This window comes from Ursus maritimus, unplaced genomic scaffold (assembly GCF_017311325.1).
Source record: "Ursus maritimus isolate PB19 unplaced genomic scaffold, ASM1731132v1 scaffold_9, whole genome shotgun sequence".
Lineage (NCBI taxonomy): Eukaryota > Metazoa > Chordata > Mammalia > Carnivora > Ursidae > Ursus > Ursus maritimus.
This window is the reverse complement of record NW_024427107.1, coordinates 23,547,678-23,569,137: the sequence shown is the minus strand read 5'-3', so window position 1 is coordinate 23,569,137 and position 21,460 is coordinate 23,547,678. Positions and strand designations below refer to the sequence as shown.

The window sequence follows — 21,460 nt, the reverse complement described above, 5'->3', positions numbered from 1 at the left end:
AATATTCCTTTATTTTCCTTTTAAAGTGCATGGGATTTGTAGTGATGTCCCCTCTTTCATCTCTGATACTAGTAATATGTGTCTTTTTTCTTAGGTAGCCTGGTTTGAGGCTTATTGATTTTATTGATTTTATCAAAGAACCAGAATTGATTTTGTTGATTTTATTGATTCCTTATTTTCTATTTCATTGATTTCTGCTCTAATTTTTATTATTTCTTTTCTTCTGTTTACCTTGGATTTAATTTGCTCCTCTTTTTCTAGTTTCCAAAGGTGGAAGGTTTTATTGATTTTAGATCTTTCTTCTTTTCTAATATGTGTATTTGATGCTGTAGATTTCTCCAAGTACTGCTTTCATTGCATCCCATAAATTTTAGTAAGTTGTATTTTCATTTAGTTCAAAATATTTTAAAAACTTATTTTGCATTTTCTTCTTCGACCCATGCATTATTCAGAATTGTGTTGATTAATCTTCAAGTATTTTGAAATTTTTCCAGCTATCTTTCTGTTGTTTCTAGTTTAATTCCATTGTGGTCTTAAATCAGACACTGTGTTACTTTTATTCTTTTAAATTTATTAAGGTGTGTTTTAAGGCCAAGAATGTGGTCTCTCTTGGTGAATGTTACATGTGAATTTGAGGAAAATGTGTATTTAGCTGTTGTTGGATGAGGCAGTCTATAGATGTTAATTACATCCAGTTGATTGATGGTTCTGTTAAATTCAAGTACATCCTTACTGATTTTTTGCCTGCTGTCCATTTCTGAGAGAGGGGTGTTGAAGTCTCAAACAGTGGCTTCATCTATTTCTCCTTGCAGTTCTATCAGTTTTGCCTCACATATTTTGACACTGTTTTAAAGAGCATACACATTAGGATTTTTATGTTCTCCTGAACTTCTGGTCCCTTTATCATAATATAATGCCCCTCTTTTATCCCTGATAACTTCCCTTGCTCTGAAGTCTGCTCTGTTTGAAATTAAACAACTACTCCAGCTTTCTTTTGATTCGTGTTAACATGATATATCTTTTTCCATTTCTTTCCCTTTAGTCTAAATGTGTCTTTATATTTTAAGTATGTTTCTTGTATATAACATATAATTCTATCGTTTTTCGATCCACCTTGATAATCTGCCTTTTTATTAGTGTATTTGGACCATTGATGTTTAAAAGTGATTATTGATAAGAGTTGGATTAATGTCCACCATATTTTTGCAGCTTTCTACTTGTTGTGCTTCTTTGTTCCCATTTTTGTCTCCCTGTCTTCTGCCTTTTGTAGTTTTATTTTTATTTGTTTATTTTTATTTACTGTGGATTTTTAAAAAAGATTTTATTTATTTATTTGAGAGAGAGAGAGAGCACAAGCAGGGGGTGGCTGTGAGAGGGAGAAGCAGATGCCCTGCTGAACAGGGAGCCGGACATGGGGCTCAATCCCAGGACCCAGAGATCATGACCTGAACCGAAGGCGGAGGCTTAAACATCTGAGCCACCAGTGCCCACTTTTGTGGTTTTAACTGAACATTTTATAGGATTCCATTTTCTCTCCTTCCTTAGCAGTTTGTGTGTATGTGTGTGTGTATGTGTAGTTTTTCAGTGATTACCCTAGTTTGCACATTTACAACTAATCCAAGTCCATTTTCAGATAACACTATATTGATTCATGAGTAGTGCAAGTAATTTATAATAACAAAATAATCCTAATTCATCCCTTCCATCCCTTATATTATTGCTGTCATTCATTCCACTTATACATAAGTATATATAAATATATATGCATATACATAATTGAATACATTGTTGTCATTATTGAGAAAACTGTTATCTTTTAGATCAATTAGGAAAAACAAAAATGAAAGTTTTTATTTTACCTTCACCTATTCCTTTGATGCTCTTCTTTATGTAGATACAAGTTTCTGATCTGTATCATTTTCCTTCTGTCTGAAGAACTTTTTTTTTTTTTAAGATTTTATTTATTTATTTGACAGGGAGAGAGACAGCGAGAGAGGGAACACAAGCAGGGGAGCGGGAGAGGGAGAAGCAGGCTTCCTGCTGAGCAGGGAGCCCGATGCAGGGTTTGATCTCAGAACTCTGGGATCATGACCTGAGCTGAAGGCAGACGCTTAACAACTGAGCCACCCGGGTGCCCCCTGAGGAACTTCTTTTAACATTTCTTGCCAGGCAGGTCTACTGGCAACAAATTCCCTTAATTTTCATTTGTCTGAGAAAGTCTTTATTTCTCTTTCCCTTTTGAAGGATAATTTCACAAGGCACAGAATTGTAGTTTGGTGTTTTTTTTTCTTTCCTCTGAACACTTTAAATATCTCACCCCATTCTCTTCTTGCTTGCACAGTTTCTGAGAAGTTGAATATAATGCTTTTCTTTGTTCTTTTATAGGCTGTTTTCCCCCTGTGGCATCTTTTAAGATTTTTTTTCTTTATCTTTGATTTTCTGCAGTTTGAATATGATGTGCCTAGGCTTAAGTTTTTCATTTTTGTTTTTTGGCATTTACCCTGCTTGGTAACTCTGAGTTTCCTGGATCTGTGGTTTGGTGTCTGACATTAATTTGGAGAAATTCTTAGTCATTATTGCTTCCATACTGCTTCTGTTCCTTCCTTTCTTCTTCTTCTGGTATTCCTATTATGTATACATTACACCTTCTGTAGTTGTCCCACAGTTCTTGGATATTCTGTTCTGGGTCTTTTTCAGTCTTTTTTCTCTTTGCTTCTCAGTCTTGGAAGTTTCTTTTGTCATATCTTCAAGCTCAGAAGTTCTTTCCTCAGCCATGCTCAGTCTACTCATGAGCTCATCAAAGGCATTCTTCATTTGTTAGTGTTTTTGATCTTTAGCATTTCCTTTTAATTCTTTCTTAAAATTTTCATCTCTCTGCTTAAATACCCATCTGTTCTTTCATGTTGTAGACTTTTTTCATTAAAGTTCTTAGCATTTAATCATAGTTTTAAAAAATTCCTGTTTTGAGAATCCCAACATTCCTGCCATATCTAACTCTGATTATTCTACTTATTCAGTCTCTTTAAACTATTGCCCTCCTAGCATAGGAACATATTCACAAACCCAAAAAACTATCAGTGTTTGCAGGGGGGTAGGGCGGTTATGGAGATATCATCATGCAGGCATGTTCAATTACTAAGTCAATATCCAGTGCCTCTCACCTCCCTGGGCGTTTGGGAAGTTGGACTAAAAGTTTCAGGGTTCTTATCAAGGCTTGGCCTTTTTGGCAATCAGCTCCCATCCTGAGATATCTAGGGGTCTGCCAAGAGTTAACACATGATGTTCCTGTCACTGAGAAAATTCCAAGGGATTTAGGAGCTCTGTGTCAGGAACCAGAGACAAAAACCAAATATATGTTCCTTATACCACATATCTTTTAATACTTTTTGTTTCGTTTGTTGTTTTTCTTCAGAAGCCATCAACTGTGCCTATATATTAATATATTAAATAGTATTTTTATGTCTTCCATATCTATCATTTCTTCTCTGCTCTTAAAAAAAACCCACCAATATCCAGTCTGTGTTTTTCTGTTTTCTATTTTTCTCAAAAATGTCTTTTTATAGTTTGTTTGAATCAGGTTCTACATAAGGTTAATATATTACATTTGTTTAATAACTTCTTATCTTTTATTTTGAGAGTTTTCCTCCACCTCCCTTTTTGCCATTTATTGAAGAAACTGCATCATTTGTCCTTTAGAAGTTCCTATAATCTGACTTTAGCTGTTTGCAGCCTTGTGATGCATTTATTAAGTTCCTCTGTTTTGCATCTCTCTCATTCTTATTTCCTATAAACTGATCATGAGATATAGAGTCTTGATAAATTTTTGTTTGTTTTTTTTGTTGTTGTTATTGTTTTGGCAAGACCACTTCACATTACTTCCTATTGTATTGTCCTCAAGAGGCATATAATATCTGGTTGTCCCACTATTACTTATGTTAAAATTGATCAATTGATTGAGGTGTATCAGCGTGATCCATCCATAATAAAGTTCCCTTTCAACTTTCTGTTCAAACTGATTGCTTTAGCACCCATTGATGGCAAGCTCCATTGTTTTACTAGGGCTAGAACAATTACTGTTCTTTTATTATTTCATAGTTCCCATGTACAATAGGTGAAATTCTTCTCTGAAGAATTACCTTCTATCAATCATTTGGTTACCCTGAAATACAGTTTATATAGGCAAGGCAGAAAAATGTTACTCTTTTCCCTTTCCCTTTTTTTCCCAATGAATTGGTGACCTAGCAAACTACAAAGGTGACCAATGAGGTTTCCTTTCAGTATTGTTATGAATTTATGATTTTATATGATTGTGTGTATGTATGTGTATCTATACATATACTTATATATTTCCAAGTATGTAATTAGGTGCTTCAGTTTATTACAGTTCTTACTTGTTTTGTTGCTCGAACCATCTTATCTTTGGCCAAAAGATCCCCTTCAAAGTTGGCTTCCCTGATAATTTTAAACTCTTTGTTCTTTTATTTTTTACTTCATTTGATAAAGCCAATTAAGCAAGTGGAGCCAGGAACAGAAAAAAGTTTAATATTTACCTATTGATTCTCTAAATTTTCACTTAAGTAATTCTAAGTGTGTACTTGAATCCCCAGGAGTCTGAAAAATACTCTATTTTAAATAATTTATCCAACAGTAAAATTCATGCTCTAGGAGGATATACTACATTTATCTTATGATTTTATATGCCCTATGTCATATCCCAAGATTATATTTCCCCCAGTATTATGATATTATGATTTAAGAAGCTATTAGGAGCCTTCCTCAACATCAACCAAATAATTACGACCAACATAGCCCTCCCTCTTCATATGGCTAACACTTTTCTTTTCTTTTCTTTTCTTTTCTTTTCTTTTCTTTTCTTTTTTCTTTTTTTTCTTTTTTAGAGAGAGCATAAGTGGGGAGGGGCAGAGGGAGATGGGAGAGAATTTTAAGCAGGCTCCACGCCCAGTGTGGAGTCTGACATGGGGCTCAATCTCACAACACTGAGATCATCACCGGAGGCGAAATCAAGAGTTGAATGCTTAACTGAGCCACTGAGGTACCCCAATATTGCTAACATTTTCAAATACTCCCTTTATTGACTTTTTTAGCCTATAAAATTGCTCAAATCTCTCTCTGAAAATAAACAAGAAATAAAACTTCCCCCAACTGTTGACCTTGCATTTATCTTGAGTGGTTTCATCTCCCTCTTTCTTTTCTCAGCTAAGTCTCTTGATGTCTCTATGTCTTCGCTTGCCCATTCACTCAACAATCCATTCCAACAAAAGTAATCTGATGACTATCATTGATACACTCCACATTGCCAGTACAGTTGAACTTTTTAAAAAATTTTTACAAGTCTTCTTGGATGAATTTACATTACCAATTACTTACTCCCTATTCAAGACCCTTTGGCTTTTAGGCCACTTTCCTCCTCCTAGCTTCTGACCTCAGCAACATGTTCTTCTCTTTCCTAAACTCTCATTTGGAGTGATCTCTTTATTTTCATGGTTTCAAATATAATCATTTTACTGAATGAGCTAGACTCCATGTGGTGCTATTTCCCACTGTACTTCCAAACCTGCCCCTGGGCTTTCTTTGCCCTGGATGAAATCTCAGGAAGGAGCAAGAACTTCTCCAGCCCCTCTGTCACAAGAACTATCTTGTAACAGTCATTAAAATTTTCAGGCCATCTAATGTTATATGAAAATCCAAAACTTCTCTTAAATGAAAGCATCTTCCTAGCCTCTTCCAGTTTAAGTCTGTGATGTAAGATTGCCTGCTGAATATATTCCCTTTAAGTGTGGTAGTGAACTCTGTCCTTTTTGTATTTCTGGCACTTCTTGTGTCATCTCCCCTCATTGTAGCATAAGCTTCTTCTTATAGGAGATATCACATGTGATTTGAGTGGGGCTGACCCTGCTGGCACCCATGAGACAAGAGTCAGCCCAGATCTAACCAACCAGAGTACCTCACCTCTCTCATCACTGATGGGTTGAGAGGTAGAGCTGATTAGAGCTAAGCCAATGGGAGCAGTTCCCAGATATTTGCTGCTAGAAGGAACTATCCACTAGGGATACTTAGCTGGTAGGATGGATAGGAGTCTAGAGACTAGTGGCCATTTTACTCACCACAAAGACTGACATAAAAAGAGCCCTCCATATCAGTTGAGCCTCTGTCAATTTATTTGAGATAGACTTTACAACTTTCACTTGAAAAAGGCATGACAGATGTCCTATAAGAAATTTAAAATGCTGAAACGTGTCCAAAATGAATTATTTTTTCTTCCCCTTCTACTTTCATTCCTTCTATCTCTACCAACTCTTGTATTTTCAAGTAAAAAAACCTGGAACTCAACTCTTTCCTTGTCTCCTGTGTACAACAAATCCCAGTCCTATCTGTTCCCCGTCCTAAATATCTCTAGAGTCCTTCCTTTTCTTTCTGTCATGCCCTAGTCCAAGCCCTCATTCACCAGTTGTCAGATCCTTACAATAGCCTCCTTTTCTGATTTTTCTTTTGTGATCTTACCTGATTAAATCTGTTCAGTCACCAGAGCAGTCATGACAAGACACAAATCAAGACACATATTTGGCAAATGGTTTCTAAGATAAAGTCCAACCACCTCACCAACCAACAAAGCCTTCCATGACCAGGCTTGCCTGCCTCTTGTCTCCCATCACCTTCCACCAATTTCTATTGGGCGATACCAAACTGTCATCCCCTGTTGATGCCAAGTACACAGTTCCTGCTCCCTCTGCCTGGAATGCCTCTCTCCTACCCCTTTCCACCTCTGCTAGGGCCTTAGTTCTTCCAGAAAGCTGTTTTTAGCTCCTAGGCAAGGTCTAGTGCCCCCCCCCCCCACTTAGGATCCTAAGCCAGTAAGTAGCTTTTTCCCATATTCTTTCAAAATTCTTCTTTCATTTGTTTTCCTGATTGTAAGCAATGTGAGTATGGGGACTGTGTCTTACTCATCTTTATATCCCCCATGCCTGCCATTCAATATATGCTTTTTGATAAAACTGTCCCCCTTTTTTTTTCTGTCAAACTGTCTGAAAATTCACCATAGATATATTTGGGGGCATCAAATATTCTTGGTAAAATGTAAAATCCACCTTACCTATTAAGTTTCACAGTTTAAATGAATCAATTTGATTAGAGTTACTTTTATTTTAAAATTCCACTGATATGGGTCACTAAAAGAATAGATTTGGAAGGACAATACTGTGTAGTAGTTAAAGAATTCAATCTGTAGAGTCAGACAGTTGGAGTTCCCAAGATAGAATTCTGATTCTGCTATGGCTATGTACAAGCTGTGTGACTTTGTCAAATTACCTAGCCTCTCTTAAGACTGTTTTCTTACCTGTTAAATGAGAATTGTTTTATGTACTTCATAGTGCTGCTTTAAAGATTATATAATACAAGAAATACAAGTGTCTCTTACCCTGCCTATATGGCACATATGAATATTCAATCCCAAGTAGCTGGTATCATTATTGTTATTAATAAAGGCAGGTCTGGAAAGATGCCACATGTGGGGAAGGACACTGGGTGGGCAGGGAGAGGCAACATCTCAACCTTGAAATTTTGTCTATAGCAAGCTCAGCTCAAAGCAGGGTCTGGTTCATAGACTAAACTATTCTATATTCACAAGAAATTGGGGGATCTTGTCATAGATATTTCTCAGTCACTGCCACACACACCCCACTTTTTTTTTTTTAATTATGTTATGTTAGTCACCATACGGTACCTCATCAGTTTTTGATGTAGTGTTCCACGATTCATTGTTTGCGTATAACATCGAGTGCTCCATGTAATACGTGCCCTCCTTAATACCCATCACCAGGCTAACCCATCCCCCCACTCCCCTCCCCTCTGAAACCCTCAGTTTGTTTCCCGGAGTCCATAGTCTCTCATGGTTCATCTCCCACTCTGATCCCCCCCCCTTCATTTTTCCCTTCCTTCTCCTAATGTCCTCCACTCTATTATGTTCCACATGTAAGTGAAACCGTATAATAATTGTGTTTCTCTGCTTGACTTATTGCACTTAGCATAATCCCCTCCAGTTCCATCCATGTCCATGTAAATGGTGGGTATTCATCCTTTCTGATGGCTGAGTAATATTCCATTGTATATATGGACCACATATTCTTTATCCAGTCATCTGTTGAAGGGCATCTCAGCTCCTTCCACAGTTTGGCTATTGTGCACATTGCTGCTATGAACATTGGGGTGCATGTGCCCCTTCTTTTCACTAATCGGTATCTTTGTACACCCTACTTCTTATCTCTAGGCAACATGTCATCTGCCCACTGGAGAGAGAACTTAGAGTAATTCAGAAGAAAAACCAGCTATTTCCTGTCACCCATACAGTCCTGTGCAGTTCACAAAACTCCTTCACATCCATTATTCACCTAGACTCCACCACAAACCACATGTTGGCATTTTGTCTCCATTTTACAGATGATAAAACCAAGATTCAGATAAGTTTAAATGACTGACTCCAGGTCATGAAACTAAGAAGTAGCTGAGTTAGGATTCAAATGGAGGCCTTTTGATTCTAAGTCTAGTGCCATTCCTAACACATGGTAAGAGATCAGGCAAAAGGGAGCACAAAAATGGAATGGGGAAGCAAGGCAGAAAGTAGGATGAGAAAGAACTATCTGGCAAGGACAAATTGGTAGGGCTGCCATCCCTCCTAAGCAGTTGAAGAAGGATAAATATGTGTTGGGGCAATGAAGGCCTTATGAGCAGGTGAAAAGAGGGTAATATGAATTATGATGAAACAATTATGGAATTTTTTGACAAGGAAAATAACATATCTGGAAGGCTTTGAAGAAATCATTGACTCTCCATTTTACAGATGAAAAAATCCAGATGCAGGGAGATACCTGATCAGCCTTCAGTCTCATACCATTAATGGGAGAGCCAGTCCAAAGACTAGCCACAACTTACTCGTATGGGTGTGTTAAAATCTTGAAATGCCTTTCCCTTTTAAAAATAGCTTTACTGGGGAGGTGGGGGCTGGCTGGCTGGCTCAGCTATAGAGCATGTGACTCTTGATCTTGGGGTCATGAGTTTGAACCCCAAGTTGGGCATAGAGATCACTTAAAATTTTTTTTTAAAAAAATAGCTTTTTGGGTTATAATCCATATACCATAAACTTCACTCATAATAATTACTTAATAATTTTGAGTGAATTTATACAGTTGGGTAACCATCACCACAATCCAGTTTTAGAACATTTCTGTTCTAGAGGGAGTTAAGACGGCAGAGGAGTAGGAGACACCTTTTTCAGCTGGTCCCCCGAGTCGAGCAGGATAGGTACCAGACCAGCCTAAACAACCACGGAACCAGCCTGAGACGCAGGAAGATGCATCTGGATCTCTACAAATGAACATCTCCAGCGCTGAGTATTGAGGTACGAAGCGGGGAGCATGAAACCGTGCACAGATATCGGAAGATAAACGGAAGGGGGAGGGAGCCGCCGCGTTCGGGCGCCGGGAAGCGGTAGCCACTTGCCCGGGAGAGCGGGCGGGGCTCGAGGACGGCACCCGTAAAACAGCAGACTGAGACCGTGAGCGGGTGCGCGCGTCACCAGGCATCTCGCAGAACTCTGGAGTCCCAGTGTGCTCACAGGATCCAGACTGAGACCGGGAGATCCGGGAGCGCGCGCGGGGCGGCTGGCGGCATTAGAAACACAAAGGACAGAGACGCGCCGGCCCTGGAAGTGAGGGCTGGGACGCCGGGTGTGGGGCGCACATCCCGGGACGCTGCAGGGTTGAGCAGCACCAACAGTAACAGAGTTAAAGTGGCCAGAACATCAGTGGAGAACGGGCCGCAATCCCTCTGTTCTGTGACAGAGGCTGAAATTCGGCCGCTGCTGCTCTGACCCTCAGAAGAGGCACAGCAAACCGCCAGGGAAAGCCGCCAGAGAACAAAAGCCTGGAAATACCCGCTTAGGGAGTGCCCATCCCCATCCCCGCTCGCAGGGGACGCGGAGACTCTACCCAAACAGGGTTGCCTGAGTATCGGCGTGGCAGGCCCCTCCCCCAGAACACAGAAGGCAGGCTGAAAAATCAAGAAGCCCACAACCCGGGCGCCTGGGTGGCGCAGTCATTGAGCGCCTGTCTTCGGCTTAGGGCGTGATCCCGGCGTTCCGGAAAGGAGTCCCTCATCGGGCTCCTCCGCTGGGAGCCTGCTTCTTCCTCTCCCACTCCCCTGCTTCTGTTCCCTCTCTCGCTGGTTGGCTGCCACATAAATAAATAAATAAAATCTTTAAAGAAGAAGCCCACATCCCTAAGATCCCTATAAAACAAGGGGCACGGCCTGGGACCCAGTCAATAATTTGGGCTCTGGAAACCCCGCAACCTCTCTTCATCAGAATGACAAGAAGGAGAAGCCCCCCCCAGCAAAGAAAAGACAGTGAGTCTGTGGCCTCTGCCACAGAAATAATGGATATGGATGTAACCAAATTATCAGAAATGGAATTCAGAGTAACGATGGTCAAAATGATGAGTAGAATTGAAAAAACTATTAACGAAAAGGTTACTGAGAATATAGAATCCCTAAGGACAGAAATGAGAGCGAATCTGACAGAAATTAAAAATTCTATGAGCCAAATGCAGGCAAAACTAGAGGCTCTGACGGCCAGGGTCGCAGAAGCAGAGGAACGGGTTAGTGAATTGGAGGATGGGTTAATAGAGGAAAAAATGAAAATAGAAGATGGTCTTAAAAAAATCCACGCCCACGAATGTAGGTTACGGGAGATTACTGACTCAATGAAACGATCCAATGTTAGAATCATCGGCATCCCCGAGGGGGTGGAGAAAAACAGAGGTCTAGAAGAGATATTTGAACAAATTGTAGCTGAAAACTTCCCTAATCTAGCAAGGGAAACAAACATTCGTGTCCAAGAGGCAGAGAGGACCCCTCCCAAGCTCAACCACGACAAACCTACGCCACGTCACGTCATAGTGCAATTCGCAAATATTAGATGCAAGGATACAGTATTGAAAGCGGCCAGGGCAAAGAAATTTCTCACGTACCAAGGCAAAAGCATCAGAATTACGTCAGACCTGTCTACACAGACCTGGAATGAGAGAAAGGGTTGGGGGAGCATATTTAAAGCTCTTTCAGAGAAAAACATGCAGCCAAGGATCCTTTATCCAGCAAGGCTGTCATTCAGAATTGATGGAGAAATAAAGACATTTCAGAATCGCCAGTCACTAACCAATTTTGTAACCACGAAACCAGCCCTACAGGAGATATTACGGGGGGTTCTATAAAAGTAAAAAGGCCCCAAGAGTGATACAGAACAGAAAGTCACAGCCAATACAAACAAAGACTTTACTGGCAACATGGCAACATTAAAATCATATCTCTCAGTAATCAGTCTTAATGTAAATGGTTTGAACCATCCCATAAAACGCCACAGGGTTGCAGATTGGATAAAAAGAAATGACCCATCCATTTGCTGTCTACAAGAGACTCATTTCGAACCCAAAGATGCATTCAGACTGAGAGTAAGGGGATGGAGTACCATCTTTCACGCAAATGGACCTCAAAAGAAAGCTGGGGTAGCAATTCTCATATCAGATAAATTGGATTTTAAACTACAGACTATAGTTAGAGATGCAGAAGGGCACTATATTATTCTTAAGGGAAGTATTCAACAAGTGGATATGACAATTATAAATATATATGCCCCCAACAGGGGAGCAGCAAGATACACAAGCCAACTCTTAACCAGAATAAAGAGACATATAAATAAAAATACATTAATAGTAGGGGACCTCAACACTCCACTCTCAGAAATAGACAGAACACCCTGGCAAAAACTAAGCAAAGAATCAAAGGCTTTGAATGCCATACTCGACGAGTTGGACCTCATAGATATATATAGAACACTACACCCCAGAACCAAAGAATACTCATTCTATTCTAATGCCCATGGAACATTCTCAAGAATAGACCATGTTCTGGGACACAAAACAGGTCTCAACCGATACCAAAAGATTGAAATTATCCCCTGCATATTCTCAGACCACAACGCTCTGAAATTGGAACTCAACCACAAGGAAAAATTTGGAAGAAACTCAAACACTTGGAGACTAAGAACCATCCTGCTCAGGAATGACTCGATAAACCAGGAAATCAAAAATCAAATTAAACAATTTATGGAGACCAATGAGAATGAAAATACAACAGTCCAAAACCTATGGGATACTGCAAAGGCAGTCCTAAGGGGGAAATACATAGCCATCCAAGCCTCACTCAAAAGAATAGAAAAATCTAAAATGCAGTTTTTATATTCTCACCTCAAGAAGCTGGAACAGCAACAGAGGGACAGGCCTAATCCACGCACGAGGAAGCAGTTGACCAAAATTAGAGCTGAAATCAATCAAGCAGAAACCAGAAGTACAGTAGAGCAGATCAACAGGACTAGAAGCTGGTTCTTTGAGAGAATCAATAAAATTGACAGACCACTGGCAAGACTTATCCAAAAGAAAAGAGAAAGGACCCAGATTATTAAAATTATGAATGAAAAAGGAGAGGTCACGACGAACACCATTGAAATTGGAAGGATTATTAGAAATTTTTATCAACAGCTATATGCCAATAAACTAAGCAATCTGGAAGAGATGGAATCCTTCCTGGAAACCTATAAACTACCAAGATTGAAACCGGAAGAAATTGATTCCTTAAACAGGCCAATTAATTATGAAGAAATTGAGTCAGTGATAAACAACCTTCCAAATAACAAAACTCCAGGCCCGGACGGTTTTCCTGGGGAATTCTACCAAACATTCAAAGAAGAAATAATACCTATTCTCCTAAAGCTATTTCAAAAAATAGAAACAGAAGGAAAGCTACCAAACTCATTCTATGAGGCCAATATTACCTTGATCCCCAAACCAGGCAAAGACCCCCTCAAAAAGGAGAATTACAGACCGATTTCCCTAATGAATATGGACGCCAAAATCCTCAACAAGATACTTGCTAATAGAATCCAACAGTACATTAAAAGGATTATCCATCACGATCAAGTGGGATTCATACCTGGGATGCAAGCGTGGTTCAATATTCGCAAATCAATCAGCGTGATACATCATATCAACAAGAAAAGACTCAGGAACCATATGATCCTCTCAATCGATGCCGAAAAAGCATTTGACAAAATACAGCATCCTTTCCTGATTAAAACCCTTCAGAGTGTAGGAATAGAAGGTACATTTCTCAATCTCATAAAAGCCATCTATGAAAAGCCTACTGCAAATATTATTCTCAATGGGGAAAAGCTGGAAGCCTTTCCCTTAAGATCAGGAACACGACAAGGATGCCCACTCTCGCCACTATTATTCAACATAGTACTAGAAGTCCTTGCAACAGCAATCAGACGACAAAAAGGGATCAAAGGTATTCAAATTGGCAAAGAAGAAGTCAAAATGTCTCTCTTTGCAGATGACATGATACTCTATATGGAAAACCCAAAAGAAGCCACTCCCAAACTATTAGAAGTTATAGAGCAATTCAGTAACGTGGCAGGATACAAAATAAATGCTCAGAAATCAGTTGCATTTCTATACACGAATAACGAGACCGAAGAAAGAGAAATTAGGGAATCCATCCCATTTACAATAGCACCAAAAACCATACGTTACCTTGGAATTAACTTAACCAGAGACGTAAAGGACCTATATTCTAGAAACTATAAATCACTCTTGAAAGACATTGAGGAAGACATAAAAAGATGGAAAGATATTCCATGCTCATGAATCGGAAGAATTAACATAGTTAAAATGTCCATGCTACCCAGAGCAATCTACACTTTCAATGCTATCCCGATCAAAATACCAAGGACATTTTTCAAAGAACTGGAACAAACAGTCCTTAAATTTGTATGGAAACAGAAAAGGCCCCGAATCTCCAAGGAACTGTTGAAAAGGAAAAACAAAGCTGGGGGCATCACAATGCCGGATTTCGAGCTGTACTACAAAGCTGTGATCACAAAGACAGCATGGTACTGGCACAAAAACAGACACATAGACCAATGGAACAGAATAGAGAGCCCAGAAATGGACCCTCGGCTCTTTGGGCAACTAATATTTGATAAAGCAGGAAAAAACATCCGGTGGGAAAAAGACAGTCTCTTCAATAAATGGTGCTGGGAAAATTGGACAGCTACATGCAAGAGAATGAAACTTGACCACTATCTCACACCATACACAAAAATAAACTCCAAATGGATGAAAGACCTCGATGTGAGACAGGAATCCATCAAAATTCTAGAGGAGAACATAGGCAGCAACCTCTACGACATCGGCCAAAGCAACCTTTTTCATGACACATCCCCAAAGGCAAGAGAAACAAAAGATAAAATGAATTTATGGGACTTCATCAAGATTAAAAGTTTCTGCACAGCCAAGGAAACAGTCAGAAAAACTAAGAGGCAGCCCACGGAATGGGAGAATATATTTGCAAATGACACTACAGATAAAGGACTGGTATCCAAGATCTACAAAGAACTTCTCAAACTCAATACACGAGAAACAAATAAACAAATCAAAAAATGGGCAGAAGATATGAACAGACACTTTTCCAATGAAGACATACAAATGGCTAACAGACACATGAAAAAATGTTCAAAATCATTAGCCATCAGGGAAATTCAAATCAAAACCACACTGAGATACCACCTTACGCCAGTTAGAATGGCAAAAATAGACAAGGCAAGAGACAACAATTGTTGGAGAGGATGTGGAGAAAGGGGATCCCTCCTACATTGTTGGTGGGAATGCAAGTTGGTACAGCCACTCTGGAAAACAGTGTGGAGGTCCCTTAAAAAGTTAAAAATTGAGCTACCCTATGATCCAGCCATTGCACTACTTGGTGTTTACCCCAAAGATACAGACGTAGTGAAGAGAAGGGCCATATTCACCCCAATGTTCATAGCAGCAATGTCCACAATAGCTAAATCGTGGAAGGAGCCGAGATGCCCTTCAACAGATGGGTGGATTAAGAAGTTGTGGTTCATACATACAATGGAATATTACTCAGCTATCAGAAAGAACGAGTTCTCAACATTTGCTACAACATGGACGGCACTGGAGGAGATAACGCTAAGTGAAATAAGTCAAGCAGAGAAAGACAACTATCATAAGATTTCTCTCATCTATGGAACATAAGAACTAGGATGATCGGTAGGGGAAGAAAGGGATAAAGAAAGGGGGGGGGAATCAGAAGGGGGAATGAAACATGAGAGACTGTGGACTATGAGAAACAAACTGAGGGCCTCAGAGGGGAGGGGGGTGGGGGAATGGGATAGGCTGGTGATGGGTAGTAAGGAGGGCACGTATTGCATGGTGCACTGGGTGTTATACACAACTAATGAATCATCGAGCCTTACATCGGAAACCGGGGATGTACTGTATGGTGAGTAACATAATATAATAAAAAATCATTAAAAAAAAAAAAGAACATTTCTGTTCTAAAAAACACTGAAATACTTCAATAGTGGTTAGTAAATATCCACTTCCCTCAAATCCCCAAAAGAATCACCCTTCAATTCTCTGAATCACTCCAGACTTCCCTATGATCTAATTACAGTATCTGGTCCACAGGGCAAGGAGCATCCAGGCTCTTGACCCAACATTGAGCAGCTTCTGTTCTTCCTGGTTGGTAACTTTGCTACATCTGTGCCACATCTGTTGTTAAATAACGTTAGTGTCACCCCCAGAAGGATCAAGGCAAGCATTTAACTCCTCTGGCTCCTAATCTGAGCTTTTCACATAGCACCCTGCTTTTCAGAAAGACAGGAAAATAATTAAGTGAACAAAAGAAAAAAAGAGCTATGAAATTATGTCTACATAAAAGATAGACAGGTTTTGAAAGGTCAAGAGATTGAGTTGGTATTTATAGTGATGGTCACCTCTTCAGTAAAAGTATTCTTATCTTGAGGTTTATATACTTCTGCTGAGGGATGAACTTCTGAGGGTCAGGTACCTCCTTGAAATACAAAATTTCATGGTTATGCGTATTTTTCTGTGGAGTGGGTCCGTGGACAAAAAGAAAAAAAAGGATAACTTGCTAAGAACGTGTTTGGTAAGAGGTTTAGGGGAGAAGCAAACAAGGAATGTGCTCAAGGACTGCAGACCTGGAAAAAAGAATTTTAGCTAGAGGGATAGGGAAAGGGAGGAAAGGGAAGACAAAGTTCTCTTGATTCACAGTTCTATTTACAAGCCAGATACGTATGTGAATCAACTATTTTGACATGTAGAATAAGTCACATAGATTAGGTCACATATATAAACCCTTTGTTATTTTGCTAACTTTCTTTGTCCTTTATTAGGAGATTCACATGAAATAACTAAGTTTGGGTTATGCTTTTCTTAAAGTACCACTCTAAATTGTGAATCTGGAGTTTTGCTATTTCATTAAATCCCATCTATAGCTCAAATAGATTACATTAGCATTTTAAAATTGTTAACTAAGGCCCCCCAGTATGTCTACATAAATTACAATGAAGTCAAGTTCATTGCTAGTATATCTATAAATGTGATTTTTAAATTCAAAATAGTACATCACTCTCATTGCATTTTATCTTAGACTTCTTAAGATGGTATTTTGGACATGTTTAAATTTTTGATGATCTCCACTAGGCACATGGAATTTGAAATCTGGAAGAAAACTTGAAGATTATGCAATCTGATTTGCTCATTTTATTGATAAAGAAATAAACCCAGAGAGATTAAGATCCCTGACCAAGCTTGCTAATGACAGAGCTAGGACAAGACTACAAGCATTGGATTCTTAGCTTGGTGCCTTTTCCAACATCCAGTTAACAAGCTAATGGTTACTGAACTACCGACATTTCTGTGATGAGATCAGCCAGTAGGAGACAATGAACAAACCATCTGTGGAGACACACACTCAAGCAAAGACTTCTCAACTCTGCCTCTTCACCCTCTGACAAGAGGATTCTCACAGGACTGCTCCTAACTCTCCAGTCTAGTGAATCACTAGAACTCAAACATTCATAAATCACATTATATTATCAATATTGCAGCATTTGCCCAGGGATCACTTTGTGAGTTCTTCAAGTTACTAGACTCTGGTTTCCCATATTTCCTCCCCTTTCCTGCCAGAAAGTCCAGCTGCTTTTAGTCCTCTGTGTCACAGACTCTACCTTTGCCTTGGTCGGGACATCCTCAGGCACATACATAGCTTGTTGTATGCCCTCTTTTTTTTTGTCCTCCAGGGAGGTGGAGGTGGGGGTAGTTTTTGAAAGGAGGGAGAATCACCTTCTTGAACATGATGGTCATTTGTAATTGATGTGGAAATCAAAAAATTATTAAATCTAACAGAAATAATAATTATCCCCTAATATCATCTAATATGCACTTTATGTTTAAATTTCTCCAGTTGTCTCAAAAATATCTTCTTTACAGTTGGTTTGAATCAGGATCCAAACAAGGTTGACATGACTGGATTGGCTTAATATGTCTCTTAAGTATCTTTTATTGTAAATAGGCTATTAAAAAGATTCTTTAAGGGTAAGGGAAATTTTAATTCTACTATTGTTGAACTGTTTTCTAAAGTAATTGTCCGATTTTGCTGTTATAGAGAGCTCCACCCCACTTTTGGTATTGTCAGACATTTTGCCTTTTGCCTATGTGATAGTAAGCCCCACACTGTAAAGAAATATGTAAGCCTTGTCTCCAAACACTGTATAGTCAAATGTTTTAGATAGAAAAATTTCATGCTCTCTGGAGATATTATATGTTCCACCCTATCTGAAAGCCATTGTTTTAGCTCCTGAGTACATCAGGATCTTTCCATTATATATTAATAAAAAAAAAATGAAGAAGATAGTAAGCATATACTACTTAATATTTCTCAGGAAAGATTATGACTGGTACTCAATTTTCCCTCGCCTGAAGGTTGTTTTTAACACACATAAAACCTAGGGGAGCAGATGTTGACTTTACTGTGAGGAGTGTTAAGAATTCTGTTAACTCCCTTTTCTCATTAGTATGTCATGGCAGGTTGTTAGTTCTGATGATGTCATAATGCTTTTTTTGTGGGGTCATCTGACGTCACTTACACTTTAAGAAGAATCAGCTTTTCAATAAAATGAACTTTAGATGGTAAAACCTGATCTTCTGGAGCAATTTTCTGAGATCATAGGGATAAAGATCTCCGGAAGAAAATATATATGGAAAAGCTTTCCTCTTTCATTGGGATACATGGGTTTTACTCACAGTTGAAATGTTGACAACACAACTGAGCTGACACCAGTTATGCTTCTGGATGATTCCTCATTGCTAAGAGCCTCCAAACATTCCTCAAGGACACCGTCATTTTGCACAACAAAGGGAAAACCAGCCCATTTCTGGCAATAGAGTGGAATTCTAAGAGGAAAAAGCAAACCAATATAACTTTCTATCGATGAAGAGTAGTTGGTTTAATATTGTACTATAGGATAACTGGTGTATTTTAAAGATCTTTTTTCTTTTTGAACACATTTTACATTAGGGAATTTCCCAGAGAACATAATGATTTTTTTTTTAAGATTCTATTTATTTGAGAGAGAGCCAGCATGAGCAGGTGAGAGGCAGAGGGAAAGAGAAAGGGAGAAGCAGACTCTCCACTGAGCAGGGAGCCCCATGTGGGGCTCAATCCCAGGCCCCTGGGATCATGATCCGAGCTGAAGGCAGACGCTTAACCAACTGAGCCACCCAGGCGCCCCCATAATAATCTATCTTTAGAATGGGAAGGATGATATCCTGCATTGCTCTTATCTTTAAATCTTACAGAAATTTCTAAAAAGAGCTCCAACTTAATAAAATGACAGATTTCAAGCTTTTGTTCTGCTAAAGTTAAAGCCTTCTACTCAATGTATCAGCCATTTAAATCTTTAAAAGATAGAACTAAGAACATGAGGTGCAAGCCTTTGGCTTCCATTTTCCTCTTAACCAATGAAATCTTCAGTTTTGGATAGCTTTTTAAAATGTAGCTTCTGATAAAGTTTGGTAGAACTGGTGCATTCCCAGAATAAATTATGAATGCTCACCTTTCCCTATTCAAATACATCCCTAGGTCGGTAAGTCCAGACGTAATAGAAGGTGTAAGTGTATGCTATAAGGTGCACTGGTACATTAAAAAAAAAAAAATCACGTCTAGCGTTTAATCTCAAAACCAATGTGAATGCCATAACAACCATAACTATTATTGACACACGTGAAGTTTAAAACTGACAGGCTGGGGTAAAGGGGAGACAACAGCACAAGAACAAAAGAAAAACTTCAAAAATTTCTCTTCCCGGGGCGCCTGGGTAGCGCAGCGGTTAAGCGTCTGCCTTCGGCTCAGGGCGTGATCCTGGCGTTACCGGATCGAGCCCCACATCAGGCCCCACATCAGGCTCCTCCGCTATGAGCCTGCTTCTTCCTCTCCCACTCCCCCGGCTTGTGTTCCCTCTCTCGCTGGCTGTCTCTATCTCTGTCAAATAAATAAATAAATAAATAAAATCTTTAAAAAAAAATTTCTCTTCCCTTTCAGGCAAGTTTCAGCTCTACAAACCTACCCTTGCGTTTAAAATATCAATGTGTTGTTTTGCTCTCAATCCTCATCCGATTGTACAAAGAAATCCGTGTCTTTCTCCCCCAAATTAGGAATATGAGAAGGCTTCCAGACCGTAAAGACAAGAAAGCAGCCCCACGGTAAGTGGTATCCCGCCCCAAGGGTGTGAAAGTGGGTATGGTGGTGTGGAGAAGACATCCGAAAGGGGAAAAAAAAAATCTTCAAACCAGATACCTGTGGTTGGAAAAACAAAACAAAAAAACCCCACGGGACTGGAGATCATCAAGATCTTAGGGTACACAGAGAAAAAAACAACCGTGGCCAGGTCAGACGAGGAGCGGCGTTTCTTAGGCGGCCGGAGTAGCGGGTGAGGTAGCCGCGGACGCCGAGGAGCTGATGTGACTGAGGGTACCAACAACGCCATTTACCGCGCTCCCGCCTGCCCCTCCCCCCCGGAGGCCCAGCGCGCCAGCCAATCCCCTCCCGCCGTCCCCTTCCCACCGGAGGCCCCGCCCCCGGCGCCCAGGATGCTGGGCCCCCGCGGCGTGACGCGAGCACGGCAGCTCCGCCCCCTGCGTCTCTGGCCTCGCCGGCCTTGGGGGGATGGTTCCATCATGGCGTCAATGCAGGTGAGTGGAGTTTGCAGCATCTGGGCGGGCGAGGGAGCCGCCGAGAGGACGCAAGCGTTTTGTCGGGGGCGGCGTCTGGGACTCTGGAGCACCCGGACGGGATCGGGAGCGGCCCTGGTGGCCAGCCCTTTCCCAGCTTCAGGACGTTGGGGAGGGGTGAGAGGTGGCGAGAAGAAGGGCGGGGGAGGGGGGTCCTCGGTCGGTCGAAGCGGACACCAGCTGGCCGGGAAGTTGGGAATAAAGGCTAGGGAGGAAAGGGCGAAGTTTGGCGCTGGTTCCGCGGCAGTGGTCTCGTAATCATCTCTTGCTCATACAGACGCTGTTCTGCCCGCCCGCCCCAGGGATGCCTTCTCCGCGGTCCCCGGCCAGGCGGAAACAGCTGCTCACGGCGTTGTAGCTGGGGCAAGGGCGGCCCTGAGAGGGGCTGAGTGTGGGGGAGCTGAAAAGGCGTTCCGAGAGAGGGCGGCTGGCTGCAAAAGCGCTTCGCGGCCTCTGCTCAGGCCTCCCACGCCCAGCTTCCCTGACTGCTCGGCCCTTCGGCTCTTCTCTCTTTGACTCTTAATCCTTTGCCCCGTGGGTACCTTTCTCTGTTAGTCTTCGCACTCTCAAAGAACATATTAGTCCGGCAGCTCACTTTGTCGCTCTTCCGAAGCTGCCTTTGGCCCATCAACGTCATTTGCCGCCTAATAGGCAATCTTCCCGAGATCTGAGTCACCGGCTCCCTTATACCTCCGGGATAGCTCGCCCTCGAAAAAAAAATTTTTTTTTCCTACGGTGCCCCACCCTTGTGGTCGCGGTAAGGCTACAGCCCTTTGCCCTTCTTCCCTAGATCTTTAGTGGAATCTTAGTTTGGTAGGAGGCGTTTATTAACCTGTGTCATATCTGCCTGACTTAGCAGTTCATGATTTTCTGGCTTTCCAAGTTAATATACTCCTTTTTTCCAAATCCAGGGAGTTTGATTTTTTTTTTTCAGGCAAAGATGGCAACCATAATTGCAGTTTTGTAAAGATTGACTCTGCATTATCTAGAGCCTGCATTTAATTTTACAGATGAAGACTAGCTCTAATGAGAACATATAGGAAGAGAAGGTAGAACTGTTGTTTGGAGTGGCAGCTGAGTGCTTTTTAGAGTTTTAACAGCATCTTAAAGAGACCTACGTTTTTCTTGGAAGGATTTAGTGCTTTTGTTTCTGGAAGAATAGGCAAGTCTTCCTATACTCCCCACCCTCCTTTTTTTTTTTTTTTTTTTTTTTTTTTTTT

General features: G+C 40.6%; 1 protein-coding gene and 1 long non-coding RNA gene across 6 annotated transcripts in view; one reads left to right on the top strand and one right to left on the bottom strand.

Moving 5' to 3' along the window:
- Positions 1–20,002, bottom strand: part of LOC103681264 — a 64,832-nt gene extending 44,830 nt beyond the window's left edge. The window contains exons 1-2 of the long non-coding RNA XR_573249.2: positions 19,807–20,002; positions 18,255–18,404 (exon numbers count right to left, since the gene is read on the bottom strand). This is a non-coding gene — a long non-coding RNA (uncharacterized LOC103681264). The remainder of the gene's footprint in view (positions 1–18,254; positions 18,405–19,806) is intronic.
- Positions 20,003–20,056: 54 nt separating this feature from the next.
- Positions 20,057–21,460, top strand: part of UBE2W (ubiquitin conjugating enzyme E2 W) — a 124,900-nt gene continuing 123,496 nt past the window's right edge. For 3 of the 5 annotated variants that reach the window (XR_005833614.1, XM_040625539.1, XM_040625540.1), the window contains exon 1: positions 20,057–20,201. Coding sequence is in view for 4 of the 5 variants with exons in the window: in XM_040625539.1 (XP_040481473.1) it covers positions 20,100–20,201 (102 nt within the window). In the remaining variant the exon portion in view is untranslated. The remainder of the gene's footprint in view (positions 20,202–21,460) is intronic. The other 2 variants (XM_008710808.2, XM_008710807.2) reach the window with 2 other exon arrangements.